This window comes from Eucalyptus grandis, chromosome 5 (assembly GCF_016545825.1).
Source record: "Eucalyptus grandis isolate ANBG69807.140 chromosome 5, ASM1654582v1, whole genome shotgun sequence".
NCBI lineage: Eukaryota > Viridiplantae > Streptophyta > Magnoliopsida > Myrtales > Myrtaceae > Eucalyptus > Eucalyptus grandis.
In genome coordinates this window covers 56,663,786-56,685,187 of record NC_052616.1, presented here as the reverse complement: position 1 = coordinate 56,685,187, position 21,402 = coordinate 56,663,786, and the positions used below count along the sequence as shown (strand labels likewise).

Genomic DNA, 21,402 nt, shown 5'->3' with positions numbered 1-21,402 from the left:
AATTCTTATTCATTCATATAGTTTAGGACATATTGCCATGCCATATCATTTCATATTAGATTAAAAGCATTCCATTGTATATGGACTATATTTTCGTTGAAAAAGAGAAAACAAAAATTGAGTAATTGCTTGTTAATTAGAAACCATATCTAGGGTTGTTGATGTGGATTTTAATTTAACACTGCAGATCTTTCGTTGTTTTGAGGTAAGTCTGCATTATTTAATTATTTTCTTGGGTGTTAAATTGATGGTTTTGCACCTGCATGAATACCTCACATGTTAGGGAACTAGTTTAAAATCAATTCAACTGCAAAACCTTTTTTTTTTTTTAAATAAAAGAAATGGTACCGAAAGGGAGTTAGAAATCTAGCGTAATCAAGTCCTCGTCCCAAATCTCAGTTCGTAGGAGTAAAGTGAATCTCCGTTACTTTACTTGGGTTTCTAATCGACCCACCAAAAATAGATTAGTGGTGACTCCTAATTTAAAAATCAATCGCATGTTAAGAACTTGAACTTAAGTCGCGGTGGTATGAGTTTGGGAGAGTCCGAGTTAAGTGCAAGCAACATGATCCAATTAAGCCAAACCACTAGGTGGTTCAAACCCAAAAAATTGGTCGCGACAATTGGCATTTTCCACCACCATCCTCTCATGTCTCTTTCATGCGAGATCTTAGCCGTGCCCTCAAGAAGTGGAGCTAGTCAGTGACACATGTCAGTTCGTGAATGGTGTACAGTACATAAGTGCTTGCCACATCAGCCGAAGTGGAACCTTGTAACCACTGGTTACTTTCTTCTCAGGTAGAGCCTGCTTACCTTGTGCAATTAAACCCGACAAGTTTTCTCGTGTCAAATCGAGGGAAGCTTGAAAATTTTTATAGAAAGTTACATGATCCCAGTCCATCAACCCTCTCTGTCGCCACCGTCATCGATTGAAACTGAGATATTAGAGTTGCATGTATCTGGACCCTGGCTGGTCAAGTCTCCACACTCAACAAGAGAATGCAACTCACGCTCGCAACTGACCTTGACAAACGACACCTGTGCGAGGACAAAAAGGCAACCGTCCTCACCGTTCATCCTATTATCTTTCCCCATCTGAATCATAATGGCGCCAGCAACAGCCATTCATTCATAGTTTTTGGGTCAACCCAAGTGACATTTTATCTCCCAAAGTTTTTCGATCAGTCAAGGAAGCAAAATCAACACAAACACTTAAAATCCCAACACATCTCTCCCTCTCCAACGCTGCTCACACGGCTCTCACCTCATTGCCGTGCGTCGCCACTATCGGCTATTGCATGAGCTCGCCTCTCTATCAGATGGGGAGGACGGTGGTGACGCTCCCACTGGAATTGAGGAAAAAAAATCGTCAAATGAGAAAAGGAAAAGAGAAATATGCGAAAGAAAATGAAAAGAAAAGAAATAGATAAATAGGAAGAATAAATTCAGACGATTCTATTCTTTATGTTAATGAGTCATCTTCTCAATGCAGCAAATTGAGAAGGTCAATTTACACTCATAAGGAGAAAACATGTCAATTAGCTCAAGTTCAGAGGATCTATATACGTAACAAAATAAACTAGGTAAATGCATATATAAAAACTAGAAAGATATCCGTCATGCACAAATTTAAGATTATATTTGTTATATTATTTCCAATGTAGTTCTGAAGTGCATCTTTACCAAAAAGAAAAAAATTATAAAAATATGAACATCTACATCAAGCAAACTTAGAGCTTATGTGGAGTTTCGTTTAAAGTGGATCCGAATCCCATCATAAAAGCTCCAATTAAAAGAAAATATGAAACGTACAATTGTAGAATTTTATGGAATCACAATGTAAGTACATGCAATATAATATAATAATAAGAACAAATAAGAAGCATGAAAGCATAAATTATGAACATAAATTGTCCTCTTTTGTTTTATCAATTTGTCGAAATCGTCACCTTTGTCTCATCAACTTGGTGCAGGAAATGTGAGCAAGATATTTGTGTAGAATTTTCTTGAGAGTAAAATTTTCTCCTTTTCACCATTCTATTATCAAGATATGCATAAGAATTCGAGATTTGCAAAGTAATTATCAAAGGCAAATTATCGCATAAAGCTCCCCGTAACAATTTTCTTTTTCCCCGAGAGAACAGAACATACTCTTCTTCTTTCGATAATTCTATGCTCAGTCCCGCAAGTAGAATAAAGATCCGCAAGCAGAATAAGATCCGCAAGCCGACGGCTTTGCCAATGCCACTGCCAGCAAAAACCCACTTGACCGCACCTACGGGCTATTCCTCTGCCGTGGTGACATCGCTGCCGCCACTTGTGGCGACTGCGTGTCCAACGCGAGCAAGGAAATACTCAGCGACTGCCCTAAAGAGAAAGACTCCATCATTTGGTACGATGAGTGCAGCTGCGTTACTCGAACCACTCCATTTTCTCCGTCAAGCAAGATTCGCCAGACTTCGTATTGATGAACGTGGTCAACATTTCAAGCCCTAGCAGCTTCGCCCAGTTGCTAAAGGACACGACCGATGAATTGGTGGAGAGTGCGGCGAGCGATGGGTCTGGGAAGGGGTTTGCTGTCAAGGACGCCGACATCTCGAACTCGAAGGGGCTATACACGCTCGCTCAGTGCACGCCAGACTTGACGTCGGCGGAGTGCAAGGCGTGCTTGCAAGGGGCCATCAAGAATCTGCCCAAAGATAAGGAAGGAGGGAGAGTCTTGGCCCCGAGCTGCAATGTTAGGTTTGAGCTTTACCAGTTCTATAATGAGACTGTCTTCCATGAAGCACCAGCACCGGCGCCAACACTTGCTCCGCCTCCTGCGGCGGTTGTAGCTGCTCCTCCTTCTTCAACAGTGAGATCTAAAGGAGTCAGAGTTACGTCTTCCGGGGTTCTTTGCACCGTCGGCGTAGTGTTTTTTCTTTTTCCTTTTTGAGGGTGACGGTAAGCTGGGGTTGTTGAAGTAGAGTTACTTTCCGTTCAGTGTAATAACTGAGGACGGAATAATGAGAAAAAAAGTTTGTGAGTACCTACAGTTCTTGAATGTGACTCGTTTAAGGACAAGATGAGCAGATGCGATCCTCCATGGTAGGAGAGTATGCTGGAAATATACCAAGACTCATCTATTAAATTTAAATAATGTGCAGATCTATGTGTGCTTATACGAGCGAATTAATTTAGATACGCAAAATTTACCACATCACTTAACAAGTGAATTTAGCAAGCAACTTTTAGTATTCCTAACATTTTTTTTTTTATGATCCAGGGAACCCGCGCACAACACAGATAGTCTCGGTAGGCCGGGGTGATGGGAGGTAAACCCTGGGGCCCCACGGGAGGACCCACCACCCCCGTGGAACGGGTAAGACGTCAAGCGTCTCCGTGGAGAGTCGAACCCTCTCCCTCCTAGAAGGGGTCAGTGGGTCCCCCCACAGTGGGGAAGACTTAACCAGCAGAGCCACCGCGGCCGGTGGTTTTTAGTATTCCTAACGTTGTTAATAGTTAACTGGATAAGTTTTTAGGGTTTCTGTTGAGCCTTTTTAGACAATTTTTTCTCCTTTTTTATTATTTCTTTACTGGTGAAACGTCAACACCAATCCCTCTACTTTTGTCCTGAAATCAAAATCGCCCCTCCTTTTTTTTTTTTTTTGTTGGGAGGGAAGGTTGGGGGGGTGGGTGTTTTGTTTCAAAATCGTCCCAGTACCTCGATCTCCCATTTTTCAGGGTTCAAAACATGTCCACCTGTAGCCGCTCGGGAGTCTTAGTTTGTTTTGTTCAGTATGACAAGCAATCCCCTTGTTGCAAAAGAGTTCCAGACTTTTGAGGGGATTTTCTCCATTGCACTTCTTTGTGATGTGCGCCCATAGACGTGTTTCCGATTTTTTACTTGTGTTAATCCGTGTTCACCATATCGAAACTAGTAGAATGAGTTTGGACATTATTTTTGCATGGGGTTCGCTTGTTCTTTTAGTATCTCCCTATCACCTCCTGATGGTTGCGGCCTCTACGGCTTACCAACGACGTCTGGTGAGGTCCACTCTGCCAATTTTCGATCTTTATCTTGTGTGGATTTCATCTTGATAACCCTAACCTAAGCTTATTTGTTGCATCTCATCACTCATCGAGCTCTCTGAAGCTTGAGCCGGTATGGTCATACCGGCGAGTGGCAAAGCTAAGGTCATGCTTGGATTCCTCGACGCCATGGTCATGGGCCTTGTGGCTTTGGGCCATCCTATCACTTCAGCTAAGTTAACACGGCAAATAATTTACCATGTATATGATAAACCATCAAGTCTTGTCTTACCAGGAATCATAACTAATGAGGAAAAATTACCAAAAAAGTCCTAAACATATTACAATTTTTCCAAATTAGTCATAAATCTTTTTTTTTTAAATTAGTCATAAACATTTTACAATCATGTCAATTCAATCAATCCGGTCAAATTTAGCCAATGGACACGCGTGGATGTCGAGCAATGCCACCAAACAATTTTTAAATAATATTTTATTTTTCAAATTTTTTATTAATTTTCTTTCCTTTTCCTTTTCCTTTTTTTTTCCCCTCTCTCTCTCTCTCTCCCTTTTTTCCTCCTCCCTCCTTCCTCTTGCTCCAATGACTAGCCAAAGGGAAGCATCGATCATCGAACTGACATGGGCCATCACTAGGCAAGGACGAGTTTGCTCAACCATTGGTGAGATTAGCCCTTGCCGAATTTGACGAGGCTCGCCTCCCTGGTGGTAGGGCGAGGTGGTCGTTGTTGGATTTGGGTGAGGCTAACCTTGCCTAGCGAGGGCAAGGCAAGCCCTTGCTAGATCTGGGTGAGGTCAGCCTCGCCTAGCAACAGCAAGGCAAACCCTCACCTAGCAACGGCGAGGCAAACCCTCGCCCAACGACGGCAAGGTCGAGCTCTGCCAAATCTGGTAAGGGCTCACCTCACTAGTGGCTAGGCGAGCTTGCCCTTGCCCAGCGATGGCGGTTGAGCTCACTTAGATCCCCTTTGGGCAAGGCTTGCACTTGCCGGATGCGACAAGGGCTCGACTTGCTAGTGGCTAGGCTAGCTCGCCACTAGTTGGTCATGTCGGTCCGACAATCGACTCTCCCCTTTGATCGATCGTCAAAGCAAGAGGAAGAAGGAGGGAGGAGGAAATAAAATAAAATAAAAAATTATTAACAAATTCAAAAAATAAAATATTATTAAAAAATTATCTATTGGCGGCCGACATTCATGTCAACGCCGATTGGCCAAATTTAGCCGGATGGTGAATTGATATAATTATAAAAGTTTAGAACTAAATTGATAAATAAAAATGTTTAGAACTTTTTGGTAATTTTGCTCAACTAATGCCCGGCTCGGCCCACAATATATAACCAAAAGTTTCTCCTTTGCCTTTTTCTAGAAAACCTTAATTTGACTAGGCAACTTCAACATCGTATAAATATCATTCACATTGAAAGATCAACTTTAATTATTGCTTTCGTACGATTGGTCCATCTTTTGATTTAGTCTTCCCCAGAAATACATACACGCACTTGCAAGAGGCAAGTGTTGACCATCATCCTCCTGGCAAATTAATGCCGGCTCGGCCCACAATATATAACCAGAAAGTTTCTCACTGCCTTTTTCTAGAAAACCTTAATTTGACCAGGCAACTTCAACATCGTATAATATATCATTCACATTGAAAGATCAACTTTAATTATTGTTGCTCGTACGGTTGATCCTGTTGGAGAAATCCTCTTGAAGTGTTTTGAAGTTGACAAATCGTTTCTATCAGTCTAGTCTGAAGGCTTGCGGACTCTGTTATTTAAAGTCGAAGACCTCCGGACAGCCGGACTCAAGACTCAAAGTCTATCCTTATTGACAGTCTCTAATCCGTTGAAGAAAGGTTATCCCGAGTTTGGATGTTTTGTTAAGGATTTAACCTTATCAGCTGGAGAAGATCTCATGGCTGGAGAAGACATAACGGAGTCCTTTGATTGATCGAAGATTGACTCGATAAATTGAAGATCCGGTGATTGCCTAAATATTATTGGAAGGTTCTACTTATGGAAACCGAGATCTGATTGTATGGGCGAACGAGTTGATGGGCTATCAATACGTTCCTTTAATAGCTTGAACAATCTTCCTAATTGATTCCGTCAACGGGTAGATTGGAGGAATTCCTTTGGTAAGTGCCAACGGGTATGATGGCATAAAGGGTATATAAGGAAGACGGTCTTAGTTGTTCAAGGTGTGCGCGATAGATGAATTCCAAAGTCGAAGCTCCTTTTTGTTTAGACAATTCCTTTGAGCGAATACTTGTATACAAAAGAGAGTCTATATTTGTGAGAAATCTTGAGGAGGTGTGGTAGAACATCTACCTTTGTGGAATCAAGGCAAAGCTGTGCTGTAACTTCTCTTTTGTTCATAGTGGAATCCAGCCAATAGGCTGTCGGTGAAGAAAAGAGTGGACGTAGGCTTGATATAAGCCGAACCACTATAAACCGTGTGTTCAATTTTCTCTTCTCTCGGTCTTACTTTGATTATCGTTTGTCTAAAATCCATCAGCTGTCTAGTATTGTGCAATTGTTGAAGAAAAATCTTTTATATACCTATTCACCCCCTCTAGGTACTCATACTAGCAATATCAATTGGTATCGAGCACAGTGTACTCACTTTGTTTGAAGTGTTTTACTTGAGTTAAAGATCCATGGCTAGTATGCTAGCACCGGGGCGATGGAAGGGCAAAGCAATGCCAGACCACCCTACTTTGATGGAAAGGATTACAACATGCTGGAAGAACAAGATGAAAGCTTTCCCTACGATCAAAGGATCCTCGGAATGGGATGTTGTAGAAAAATGAATTTCTCCTACCCTTTGCATCGGTCTACGAAAGAGGAAAGAAAGCGTGAGACCGGCGGAATGACTCGGGAAGAGATAATCAAGAGACAAGCACTCGATGCAAAGCAATTTACTCCTTATATTGTGCTTTGTCTGCTGAATATAATAGAATATCTTCTTGTGTTACTGACAAAAGAAGTTTGGGACAGTGCATATCACCTATGAAGGAACAGTCAGTGAAGGAAACAGAATCAACATTCTTCTCGGTCAATACGAAGCCTTGAGAATGAAACCGGGAGAATCTATAGCCGACATGTTTAGTCGTTTTACAGATATTGTGAATGGTCTTGGAAATCAAGGTCAACCAATTTCGATCCCATGAAGGTAAACAAGCTACTGCGTGGACTCTCAAAGATTGGAATCACATAAAGACTTCGATAAAGAGACGCAAATAATTATGCCACTATCTGTCGACGAGCGATTGGAACTCTTGAGTCTTATGAAGTGGAACGGATCAATGAAGATGAAGATCAAAAGGTAAGAAATCTATTGCATTAAAATCAATTGATGATTCGATGATACAGATTCGAAGATGATATGGACGATGAGGAGCTTGCTCTCATGATAAGAAGATTGAAAACTGAATAGAAAAGGAAGAAGGTTCAACTCAAAGAAACAAAGCTTTCAAAGACAGCAGACCAAGTACATTGACGATGAAAGAACCAAACAAAGATGTAGTACGCTTTGAATGTAAGAAAAATGGACACATCGGACCCAGCTGTCCTCTTCGAAGAAGAAGAGAGGAAAAGCTGAAAAATTTCGAAAAGCTCTCAAAGCGAAGCACAGGTGATACGAGTGTGAAGAAAGTGATAATGAATATGCCAATCTATGTCGATGGCACAATCGGACTCGGACTGGATCGGACTCGAGCCGGTGAATTTGAGGCAAGTAATTTTAAAATTCTGTCAAAGTTTCTAAATACAATGATGAACTGTGTTTTAGTCTTAAGACTTCTCTCAAAAGAATTTCCGAACTGAAAAGGAAAACTCAGCTCTAAAACAAAAAGAAAATGTTTTAGTAGAAAGAGTTAAAAGTCTAGACTTGACTGTTTCCACTCTTAAAGAAAATGAAGATAATCTTTTAAAAGAAAATGCTCTTTTAAAAACAGACGTATCAAATATTTCAAAGAAATTTTCAATAGGGTCGAAAAACTTGAAAAAATTCTTTCAGCTCAAAGACCTTACTTCAATAAGTCGGTCTAGGTATGACAAGAGAAACAATTCCCTTGATTGATTTTCCTAAAGTAAAAGAAAGAATTAAGGAAAGACTCTCGAGAGAGACTTACAAAAATCATTTCAAGAAATTTTTGTAAAATCTGTAGGAAGAAATGCTCTCAAATGTTCAAAGTGCAACAGTCAGGATCACTTTGAAAAAGAGTGTCTATGATTTGGAAACACATTAAGAAAATATGGGCTAATCTTGCTTATGTTACTAACACCAAAGGACCCAAGAAAGTTTGGGTACCAAAAAAGCTTGAGACTTTATTTTAAATGCGGGTCACCGTCAAGAAAAGGTAAAGTGGTATCTTGACGGTGGATGCTCAAGACACATGACGGGAGACTCAAATTGTTTTATAAAGCTTGCTCAAGTAAATGGTGGAAAAGTTTCATTTGGAGGAAACAACAAAGGAAGTATTGTGGGATTTGGGCTGTGAAAATTGGAAATCTCACAATAAGTAATGTTTCCTTAGTGGAAGGACTCAATTACAATCTTCTCAGCATTAGTCAATTGTGTGATCTGGTTTCAAGATCTTCTTTCAAGAATGAATATGTTACGGAATCGGTAAAGACTCTACTCGGTCTTTCATGGGTCGAAGACATGGAAACATTTATCTTACGGATGTGAAACCAAATGAATCGCAATGTTTTATCTCAATTCAAGACGAAGCAAGCATGGCACGAAAGCTTGGTCATGTCAACATGAAGCAATTAGCCAAAATCTCATCAAAGCAACTTGTTAGAGGACTACCCAAATTACCTTATCAAAAGACGATCCATGCACTCCATGTATTAAGGAAAGCAGGTAAGAAATTCATTTAAACCAATAAATCATGTCTCTACTAATCATGTACTACGATTTCTGCATATGGATCTCTTCGGACCAACCAGAACACGAGTATTGGAGGTAAGAAATATTGCCTAGTAATTGTGGACGATTACTCCCGTTTTACTTAGGTATATTTCCTTGCAAGTAAGTCAGAAACCTTCTCGTATTTTGAAAATTTTGCTAAAAAGGTTCAAAATGAAAAGGATGTGTTATCACAAGTATAAGAACGGATCATGGAGGTGAATTTGAAAATCAAGATTTTACAAAATTTTGTGATGAATCTGGCTTTAATCATGTGTTCTCCTCTCCATATACTCCTCAGCAAAATAGAGTTGTGGAAAGAAAGAACAGATCTCTTCAAGAAATGGCTAGAACTCTTTTAATTGAAAGTAAGATTTCTTCACGATTTTGAATTTTGAAAGCTGTTTCAACAGCATGCTATATCATCAATAGAGTCTTCTTAAGACCTATTCTAGAAAACCCCTTATGAGTTATTCAAAGATAAGAAGCCTATTGTTTCATACTTTCATGTATTCGGTTGCAAATGTTTTATATTGAAAAATGCAAAAGATCGAGTTGGTAAGTTTGAAGAAAGATCAGATGAAGGTATCTTCCTTGGATATTCTACATCAAGCAAAGCCTTCGAGTCTATAACAAGAAGAGCCGATCTGTAGAGGAGTCAATGAATGTCAAATTTCAAGACTCAACGCAAGATGAATCAAGTCGAACTCATCAAGAAGAGTCGGAACACACTCCCAGAACCTTCCAAAGCTTACAACTCAAGAAGCATTTCAGACTCGGAAAACCAGCATCAAGTTGTTCGTGAAGATCCAAACAAAGAGAGAGATCATCAACGAGACAAATCAACAAGTGCTTGGAAGCATAAGTCTAGTCATCCCAAAGATCTTATTATTGGCGAAATTAATGAAGGAATTCGCACCAGATCAAAAAGGGAGAAGAGTCTAGTCTTTGTAGCTCTCGTTTTGAAATTGAACCAAAGAGCATAGAAGAAGCTTTATCGATGAAAATTTGGATTGAAGCTATGCAAGAAGAGCTCGGAGCAGTTCAACATTAATGATGTAAAGGAATTGACATCCAAACCAAAGGTAAAACTGTTATCGGAGCTAAATGGGTGTTGAAACAAGATGAATGAGAAAGGAAAAGTCGTACGAAACAAAGCAAGACTCGTAGCCAAGGGATATACGCAAGAAGAAGGAATAGACTATGATGAGACTTACGCTCCAGTAGCAAGGTTAGAAGCTATTCGACTATTACTTGCATTTGCTTGTTATAAGAATTTTAGGTTATTCCAAATGGACGTCAAAGCGCTTTCCTAAATGGATTTATCCATGAGGAAGTTTATGTGGAACAACCACCGGGGTTTGAAGACCCAAAGAAGCGGACTCGGTCTTTCGGAGGCGAAAAGGCTTTGTATGGTTTAAAGCAAGCACCTCGAGCTTGGTACGACAGATTAAGTAAGTTCTTAATACAAAATGGTTTTGTCAAAGGTAAAGTAGATACAACTTTATTTATCAAAAAAGGAAAACAAAAGTTTCTTACTTGTTCAAATATATGTGGATGACATTATTTTCGGATCCTCTAATGAAAATCTGTGCAAGAAATTTTCTAAGTCTATGCGGGATGAGTTTGAAATGAGTATGATGGGAGAGCTAACATTCTTTCTTGGTCTTCAAGTAAAACAATTGAAGGAAGGAACTTTTATTTATCAAGAAAAATATGTTAATGATCTTGTCAAAAGGTTTGGACTGGAAAAGTGCAAAAAGACCGACATACCAATGTCAAGTTCTTTAAAGATAGACAAAGATGAAGAAGGAAGAAAGTTGATCAAAAGCTGTAGGGAGCATCATTGGTTCACTTCTTTATCTTACGCTTCTAGACACGACATCTTGTTGAGTGTTTGCATCTGTGCTAGGTTTCAATCGGATCTAGAGAATCCCATCTTAGTGTTGCGAAACGCATCATTAAATACGTTGCTTCATCATCAAGCATCGGTCTTTGGTATCCTAAGAAGGAGACTTTAATCTTAGGATATTCAGACGCGAATCGGCCGGTTGCGAGTTGATAGAAAAAGCACTTTGGGAACTTGCCGGTTGCTTGGAAGCAAGACGGTGTCTTGGTTTTCAAGGAAACAAAGCCTTGTGTCTCTTTCAACAACGAAGCGAGTATGTAGCCCTTGGAAGCTGCTGTTCGCAAATTCTATGGATAAAACAACAACTAAGAGACTTTGAAATTGAAGACTCATGCACGGAGATTAATTGCGACAACATCAGCGCTATCAACCTCACCAAAAATCCAATTCTCTATTCAAGAGCAAAGCATATAGAGATTCGACATCACTTTATTAGAGACCATGTTCAAAATGGAGATGTTTCAATTCAATTTGTTGACTCAAAGAATCAATGGCGGATATATTCACAAAGCATTTGGAGAAAAATCAATTTGAATCTATACGTTCCCGGACTCAACATTTTGAGGTATGAGGATATCAAAGTCTAAAGACTTTCGGACTCGAGACTTACAAGACTTTATCGAAAGATAGTCTTGGTACGACCGTCATTTGTAAGTCTTTCTCTCCATAATCTCATCTTGAAAGGTACGATCGTCGGGCTTGTGTTTAAATTATTGCTATATTTAATTAACGTAAATATTGCATCGTTTCATTTCAAAAAAGGAAGTTATTTTTGAAATGGCTATTTTTGCGGAAAAAGGCGGTTATTTTGAAAAGGCATTTTTTTATTTCCTTTGTGACGGTTCGTTTATCCCTCCTTTTAACCGATTGTGCCTTTGTCGATTCCTCTTCACTTTACTCTCAAAAACCCTAGAAAGCATCGATCCTCCATTCTCGTTTCTCATCTTTGTTTTAATCTTCAAAAAGTTGTCATCTTTCTGGAAAGTCAAGCAAGGAATCTTCAAAAGGCGAGAAAGATGTCATCTTCAAGAAAGTCTTCGAGAATCGCAAGCGGGGACCACGACGAATGAGTGAGGGGCCTACGCACTTCGATCTTCGGAAGAAGAAGTGACTCCCGAACGGCAAAGCGAGCCCACAACATTCTCGGCGCGTCATTCTCCTCCATCTAGTCCTCAAGGCGTTGATCATCAACAACGGGAAGAAATCATCGAGGATGCGGACCTGTAAGAGTTCAAAAGCCCGCTTATATTTACCGAGTTATATCGTGCCTTAAAAGGAATTCGTACTCCTTTGAACTACATTGATGATTTTCTTAAAGACAAAGGACATGGGAACGAATATATCTTTGCGAAAAATGGAAAGTTTGGGAATTGCTCGAAAAGGGGTGGTGAGGAAACCCTTGCAAATATCCCAAGTGATCCTCGTATTTGGGGGCCGAATCTGTAAATGGGAATGATGATGACAAATTATACGAGTCAATTTCAACCAAAAATGGGTGTTGCGGTTGAAAATCAAGGAAAAATGGGAGATTTGTTCAGATCAAAGGAGCAAAAGGATCAGTACTCGAAATTGCTTTGAAACGTGGGGTAATAAACCTTAGGAGTGTGGATTTTGATTTTCTGGATCTTTGTGAATATGAACTTGTGGGAAAAGTTCGGTTATCTTCAACTTGAAAAGTTACGCTCGACACTAGAAGCTTATCTTTGAATTAACTGCATATTTCTATTCAAATCTTAGCTTTTTGGATGCGAATAGATTCTCTTTCAGCGTTAAAGACCAAGACTATGTTGTGGATATGAATATCTTTGGCGAGATGTGTTAAAAGTTGAAAGAAAAGATATCAACCAATCAAAGTTTCCATTGCTCGGGCCACACTTGGGCTTTGGTGAAGGACGGGAGAACGAGATGAAAAGATCACCTACTTAAGGATGGGTGCATTCAACATCTTGCTTCACAAGATTGTGATTAATTGCCTCCGACCCGAAATCAACTTCCAAGACTGATGTTTCAAGTTGAGGCCAAGGCGTGTATGCCATTCTCTTTGGAAAAGGTTTTCTCTCCCTCACCTTTGTTATGTTTCACATGTATAGAGCAATGATGAAGGACGAGATGTCAACTTCCTTACCCAAGCCTTGTTACGAAGTTATTCGGACATTTGAATATTCAGCCTCCACAAATCTTTTGTGTTCGACCATGCGATCATATGGTGGTAGGACTGAAAATGGTGACCAAAATGCGTCTAAAGGCTGAGCAAGGAGTTGGAGAAATTCAAGGAGAAGACTCTGCCAAATCTCATCAAATCTCTTCGCTGCTAAAAGAAAAGGAAGGAGCCCATCGTTGCTCCATCGAAGAAAAGAAGAGCTCTCCTCGTTGAGGATGAAGATGATGAGGAAGACATCACCATCTGCATTGGCTTTGAAGAATTTAAGTCGTCTGTTCCAGAAAGAATCGGAACAAATGACAAAAGAAAGCGAGAGGAGAAGGAAGAAGAAGAAAGAGAAGCTGAAAAGAAGCGAGAGGAGGAAAGACTGAAGAAGAAAGAAAAGAAGAAGGAGAACTGAGGAACACTCTTCTCCACATGAAGGCATGGAAACGAGGGGAGATCGGGAGAAAGGAGTGAAGTCTTCATATCTGATGCAAGTGAAGGAGTCGAGTCGTTCACTGCGGACCCGGAGGATGTTTATGCATCTCAATTTCCGGAGGAAGGTCATGAAGTTTCATCGCCAAACCTGCGAGATTATCTGATCTACCATCGTGCATTTACTCCATCGAGATCGAGCCGAAGCAAGTACTCGGGCCCGATAATGGAGCAGATTTTCGCGGAATCATGGATATTCTCTTGGAGATGCGAGGTCAAATTTATGCCTTGGGATGCGAGGTTCAAAGCTTGAAGAATGAAGGTCAAGCTTCTTCTGTTCATTGAATGATAAAATGCAAGCCCTCTCTGTTCGAGAATCAGGCCAATGCCAAGAGTGAGGAGATTGCACAACTAAAGGAAGATTTTAAAGGCTGGAAGGCATCGTTCGGTCTATGGAAGATTTCCAGCTTGTCCGCGTTCCCAAGCAATCTTGACTTCATCTCATCCTTTTTAATGATGACAAAAAGGGGAGAGATGCAAGATTTTGAACAAAAACTTTCAATCATTAAACTTTTAACTGTTTGTTGGATTGTTGTGTTGTTTAAACTTTGTTTGACTTTGTTTTTGTGTCCGGATGAGAAACTGAACTAGACTTGGACTTGGCTTGCTTCTATTAACTAGTATTGATATCTTATGGATGGCTTTATCATATACTAGACTAACCTATTTTCTGTAGTTGCAGATTCTAGTGTTATTCTTTTAGCCATTTATCTCTATAAGATATGCATATGTGTTTGAGAAATGTTTTGCGGAGTCAAAGATATCCAAATCTGCGGGAAAGTTTGTCACCATAAAAAAGGGGAGATTGTTGGAGAAATCCTCTTGAAGTGTTTTGAAGTTGACAAATCGTTTCTATCGAGTCTAGTCGAAGGCTTGAGACTCTGTTATTTAAAGTACGAAGACCTCCAGGACAGCCGAGACTCAAGACTCAAAGTCTATCCTTATTGTGTCTCTAATCCGTTGAAGAAAGGTTATCCGAACTGGATGTTTTGTTAAGGATTTAACCTTATCATTGGAGAAGATCTCATGGCTGGAGAAGACATAACGGAGTCCTTTGATTGATCGAAGATTGACTCGATAAATTGAAGATCCGGTGATTGCCTAAATATTATTGGAAGGTTCTACTTATGGAAACCGAGATCACGATTGTATGGGCGAACAGATTGATGGGCTATCAACACGTTCCTTTAATAGCTTGAACAATCTTCCTAATTGATTCCGTCTAACGGGTAGATTGGAGGAATTCCTTTGGTAAGTGCCAACGGGTATGATGGCATAAAGGAGTATATAAGGAAGACAGTCTTAGTTGTTCAAGGTGTGCGCGATAGATGAATTCCAAAGTCGAAGCTCCTTTTTGTTTAGACAATTCCTTTGAGCGAATACTTGTATACAAAGAGAGTCTATATTTGTGAGAAATCTTGAGGAGGTGTGGTAGAACATCTACTTTGTGGAATCAAGGCAAAGCTGTGCTGTAACTTCTCTTTTGTTCATAGTGGAATCCAGCCAATAGGTTGTCGGTGAAGAAAGAGTGGACGTAGGCTTGATATAAGCCGAACCACTATAAACCGCGTGTTCAATTTTCTCTTCTCTCGAGTCTTACTTTGATTATCGTTTGTCTAAAAATCCATCAACTGTCTAGTATTGTGCAATTGTTGAAGAAAAATCTTTTATATACCTATTCACCCCCTCTAGGTACTCATACTAGCAATATCAGGTCCATCTTTTGATTTAGTCTTCCCCAGAAATACATACGCACACTTGCAGGAGGCAAGTGTGGACCATCATCCTCCTGGCAAATTAGGTTTCTCAATTTAAGTTCTTAGTAATTATTTGTCATTATCTTATAAAACTTTAGGCTTTTAGAGATGTCTTTTATCTAGCTATCCATGTAAGTTTCTACATTTAACAATTTTTTTCCTTTCATTCTAAGTACATAGATTAAATCTAATAATAGTGTTGGGAGTTTTCAATATAAAAATCTGTGATCTCCTTATAAATGACTAATTATTTATGAATTTATTGACAATTAACCAAGGTCAAGAGATAATAACATGGCTTATGTATCTATTTATCTATTATGTCATGAAAAAAAAAAGTGGTTCCTACTTTTGATTAGACCAAAAAAAAAAAACTATCTACATATTGCACTTCGATTATGTGAATGTTGGTTAAATATACTATCAAATGAAAGACTTGTATATCTGTTCAAAAAAAAAAAAAAAACCTTGTATATGGAGGACAAGGACGAAAATAATAAATTACTAACAAAAATTGAGAGTCAAACAACCAACAACTCAACAAAATATCTTAATTGGAGCGGAGTCCAATTTGTCCTCCTTTGCAAATCAATTCTAAATAATTTAATGTAGCAATTTCTGATGACATGGAACTCAATGTAGAGAATTCATTTTCTTCTTTGAAGACTAATGTAAATGGACTATGATGTTTGCAAGTAGCATGAATGTCTTCCATATCTCTCTCTCTCTCTCTCTCTCTTCGCTTGAGGTTGAGGATGAAAGAGTCCAAACTCACTCCACATGATTCAGTTTTCAAGAACCCAAGGTCACTCAACTAGAATTGCATCGTCTAATTCAATCCGTTCCCGGTTCCAAGGTGGAAACCAGACCGAACCGGACAAACCGGACCAAACCAAATTTTTTTATTAATAATTTATATACATAGAATTAATAAAATATATAAACATGATAGCTTATTGCAACCAAAATTACAATTTGAGATAGTGTCGCGACCTCTTTTTTCGGGCGCTCGCAATCGGGTACGAGCACCTAAGGAGGCTAATGGCTCGGCTGAAATTAGTTATGCCCCGAGACTCTCCCAAGTCCACCAATTCACGACTTAACGGTACAAGTTTTTAACTTTTGTAAATCAATTTTTAAAATGGAGTTGCCACTAATCGATTTGGGGTGGGTTGATTAGAAACCCAAGTGAAGTATCGGGAGAAATACTCACTCTGCACAACCAAAGAAATTAGGATCGGGGACTTGATTACACTAGTTAATCACTAATGCCCTTTCGGTACCTAATTTTGTTTAAACCCTAAGGTTTTTTGGATGTTTGAGGATTTTCCATGCATTTTGGAGAGGAAAAAACATTTTTGAGTCTTTTTCTAATTTTTTTGACATAAAAAGGGATTTTTTTTTTTGGTATTTTGGGAAAAATACAAGTCTTTTTGGCCTTTTTTGGATTTTTGGTATTTTTTGGAAAATATGGAATATTTTTGGTTTTTTTTAAATTTTAGGAAAATAAAATATTTTTTAATATTTTTCAATATTTTGGAAAATAAACTATTTTTGATTTTTCTCTATTTTTTGGAAAATAAAACATTTTTTAACATTTTTAAAATATTTTTATTGAAAATAAAACATTTTGATTTTTTTGAAAATAAATTATTTATTTTTATTTATTAGAATATTATTTTATATTAAAATAATAAAACAAAATAAAACCGACCGGGTCGGATCCACGGGTTAGGTCTAACGGGCCGGCCAAAGCGCGAGATGGGCCGCGAATTTTTTTTTAAACAAAACGGCAGCCGGTGACGGGCGTTCGGGGACACCCGGCCCGGTCGACGACTCGGCTCCACGACCCGAATTTCCGGCGAAACCCTACCCGACCCGGCTCCGGCACTCGACTGTCCTCCCAGTGCCCCCTTAGATCGCAAACCCTACCCGATTTTCGGGTCAGTGTGCGCGACCGAGGAAAATCGCAAACCCTAGGGTTTGCGAATCCGTGGCGTCGGGGAGAAACCAAAGCAGCTACGGCGGCGGCAGCGGCTCGGCGGTGACGGCAACGACGATGGGGACCACGGCCGACGGCAACGGCGACGGTATGGGGTCGCGATGGACGGCAGGGATGACGGTGACGGTTTTTTTACCTTTTCTTGAACGGGGGCAACGACGGCGACGGCAGGGGGGTGATTTGCGACGGTGGAAGCCACGGCGAGTAACGACGGTGATGGCGAGGCCTGGGTTTGGTCAGATCTGGCCGGGACTCTCTCTCTCGGGCTCGGGCTCGCCCTTCGAGCTCCCCGAAGTCTCTCGGGGGTCTCGAGCTCGGTGGCCTCTCTCTCTCTTATCTCTACTCTGGCAAAGCCCAGATCCGAAGTCGCGAGCCCTCGGCCTCCCTGAAGTCTCTCAGTGGGGTGTCCAAGGGTCGCGACCTCGGTCTCTCTCCCTTTCTCCTTCCTCCGTGTGTCTTGGCTACTGGGATCGACGGCCTATTTATAGGCCAAGGGGCGGCTGGTTGACGGAGTTCGACCGTCGGTCGCCACGGCCTTCGCCGGCCGAACCGGCGTCCCATCTCCCCCTGCTCCACGTGCGTTGTCGCTGCTCCTCCCCTCCGCTCCGGCGTCGCGCCCCCCTGCACGTGCGTTGCAAGCTGCGCGAGGAAGAAGAAGACCCGGCTAGGCCGGGCTGAGGTGAAAATGAGCCTCACGGGCCCATGCGAGGGCTTTCCTGCTTTTTTCTGTTTTTTCATATATTTTTATCCGAAAAGATAAAATAAAATAAAAAATAAAATAAAGTAAAACCTAATTAATTAAAAGGAAATTTTAAGCGTCAACAGATAACAACCTCTTATGTGGCCAAAAGACCATTAAAACCCTTTTTGTTACTCCTTTATTTATAGAAAAATCTCTCTGTTAGTTTCATCTTCTACTCGATGTGGGATTAACGCAAAACATGCCAAACCCAATTGATCTTACTATGTATGTGTGCAAAGATCCATTTCGGATGAATCAAGAAAGGGCGAATTTAGCTCGACGGCTACTGGCCAATTCAAGTGCCGAATACAGCTCTTTGCCAGGTCCAACGAAGCATTTCCGGATCACCCAACAAGCAGAAGAGCCGAGCAAAGGAAACAAAAAAGACAACTTCCAAAACCTCATATTCAAGTCCTGAAAACAAGAATGTCGGTTCTGCAGTGACCATATCCAACAGAAAACACGCCACTGAAATTGCAACAATCGATCTATATGCTTATCAACCCCAATCTCATGTTTAAAGCTCGCTTCAACCTGCAACTAGTTTGATGTTTATAAATCACCAAAATGCTAAGGCTAACAGATTCGAGTTCAGTTGCAATTGAAACACAACTTCACCTATTAATGTACAGAGCTACATGACTTGTAAAACACAAGGACACGAGATTGCCTGCCAATAACACCAAAGAGAAGCACAGAGCTAGCAAGAGACTCCAGCAACTACGAACTTACAGAAATGTGAAAAAAGATAAGCCAATTCAATTTTTCCACTATTAACAATTTTAGCAGAGATGGGTAAGCAATCATGAATGATGACCAACAGAGTATGAACGATTTAAAATGGAAAGGATAATTGCCAAACAAATTCGACGCATAAATTGACCACCGCGAACACTAACTTCTCATTAAAGTATTCACATTACACGTGACTTCGATTCAAAACCAAATCAAAAGCCCTAACCCTAAAGCGCCATAACCATCCACAATGATACCAATTCAACAACAAGCGCATCAAAGCGAAACACCCCCCAAACACAATTAACCGCTAAAGCCATAGAGAGTCCTGCCCTGCCTCTTGACGGCGTAGATGATGTCCATGGCTGTCAATCTTTAGTGCAAAAAAAGTAGAGCCGATTTTGTTGGACCGGACCGGAACCGATGGTCCGGTTCACGGTCCTAGGACCAAATAGTCCGGTCCACAGTTCGCAATTTTGGGAACTGGTGCTCTCGGTCCAGTTCCCGGTTCCAAGGTGGAACCGGACCGAACCGGGAACCGATCACCCCTATCATCTATAGAGGGTGTGATGGTTCTCGTGAGCTCACCCCTTTAAGATTCAACCTTAGTGATACACACACACACACACACACACACACACACACACACACACACACACACACATATATATATATATATATATATATATATATATATACATATACTATGTTTACATAATAATTTCTTTGCTCAACTTCTAGAATAGGGATGAAGGTAGGAGTAAATGGACTCATCTACCGAGGGTGTAAGAGTGTCTTTAAATAACATATGTGGATTTGAATCTAACTTGTAAGAGGTGTCTTTTGAAGAAGCAATACAATTTGGTGTTGAAAATTGCAACAATAAAAATGCTTGATTCATAAAATGTTATCAATTTTAAGCCAGTATATGATGGATAAAAGATGATAATATCTCAAGCGAATTATGCTATTATATTACATAGCGATCTAGAAAAAGAAATCAATTGTAGTGCATGTCCCAAATAAATAGGCATGACTCGAGTGAAATGTTTCGAAGGGATTTGAGTTTCATTCTTCCTCGATCGATGGTTGCATCGAATTGTACTTATCAATATTAATATTTCAAAAGTATTACTATTATTACCGTAGTTTCGATGGAAAATTCAAAGATACAAGCGCCACCAAAATCACTTTCATCCCATCTCCCTCTCTCTGTCTCTCTGCAACGACATGACTGAGATAGATGTTTTGACTTTTCTTTCTTCCAGCCTCCACTTGGGGGACAAAGTATAATGCAACCCACGCAATTGACTTCGGTCAACTGCCTCGGACGAGGGGCAAATACTATATTCCATCCTCACCGTCCGTCTTAATATTGGTAGCCCACCTAACGCCAACTCCCGTCGCTTTAACCTCACGGGATGGACTTTAAGGAAAATCCCACACCGGTTTGTCTTGACTTGTCCAAGGTCTCTTTTGACCTAACCAAACCTCTATACTAGTCTTTTTCACTATTCAAGACAGGAACAACCCATTAAAAATTTCAAGTTATGAACATTATAATATATTTATCTTAAATTTTTTTCATAATACAAAAACTTCTACATTTATCTTACGCTAAGGTTCTATAACATCTACCCACATAAACGCTAGACACCATTATGTCCATGTGATTTAAATGAAATAAAAATGACATTTTAATTGAAAACTCATATGACTGACGGAACTTTGATGGAAACTAAATATGTCACATAAGTACAATTTAGATTTCTTGTGTCACAAGAAAATTTGTAGAGTAAATGTGTTAGAGTGGGTATAGATTAGGGTTTTTGATGATATCAAAAAAAAAATTCAAGATAAATTTGTCTCGATAGGCATAGTTTGGAGTTTTTGATAGCTTTTTCCTTTATCAACTCTATACGTTTTAAAACTTTTAGCTATGCTATGTTGGAAATTCCAAATTATAAATGTACAAAACTTGTCCACGAATTCCAATTGGGAATTAAATTTTCAAAAATAAGATTGATATTTCACTTTCCAAGCTGTCCTAATCTCGATTCCATTTTTCCTATAAAAAGCATGTCATCATAAAATTGCTCAGATTTCAGTACGATGCTCCTAGTTCGATAATCATCATCTAATATAATATATATCATTCATCATTTACATGTCATCAGAAAAAAAATTCGAATCAGTTTTAAACTTATTATACAACTAGAGAATATTGAAATATCCATGGTATAATATTAGCAGATGCACACGTAAGCTGAATATCAGTTGAGTATTCTGAAGGATGGATATGGCAAAAGCCTATTTGGAATGACTAGTGACTATGAATATAAGTGAAACATTTATACTACCCGCGATGACAATTTTATCACGATCCTGAAGATTGTGTTATTTCTCGTGTTGATCTGTTTTCACTACGCCAAAACTAAGAGACTCAGTTTGGACATATTTTTGCATTTGTTATGCTTGCTCTGTTAGTATCTCCCGATCACCTCCTTATGTTGCTGCCTTTGCGGCTTACCACCGACATCCAGCAAGGTCCACTCTGCTGGTTTTCACTCTTTTATCATTTCTAGAACTAACTCCAGTAGCTTGGTGATAAATTTCATCGCAATAACCTTTGCGTAAGCTTATTTGTCACATTTTGTCACTTATCGAATCA

General features: G+C 39.8%; 1 protein-coding gene across 1 annotated transcript; it reads left to right on the top strand.

Moving 5' to 3' along the window:
- Positions 1–2,467: 2,467 nt before the first annotated feature.
- LOC120294065 (cysteine-rich receptor-like protein kinase 5) lies at positions 2,468–2,935 on the top strand. Its single transcript, XM_039313949.1, has one exon. It carries the CDS (start codon positions 2,468–2,470, stop codon positions 2,933–2,935), a length of 468 nt encoding a protein of 155 aa, XP_039169883.1.
- The last annotated feature ends 18,467 nt before the right edge of the window (positions 2,936–21,402 follow it).

Coding starts and splice junctions, on each gene's coding strand:
- LOC120294065 (XM_039313949.1), top strand. CDS start 2,468: ATGAACGTGGTCAACATTTCAAGCCCTAGCAGCTTCGCCCAGTTGCTA.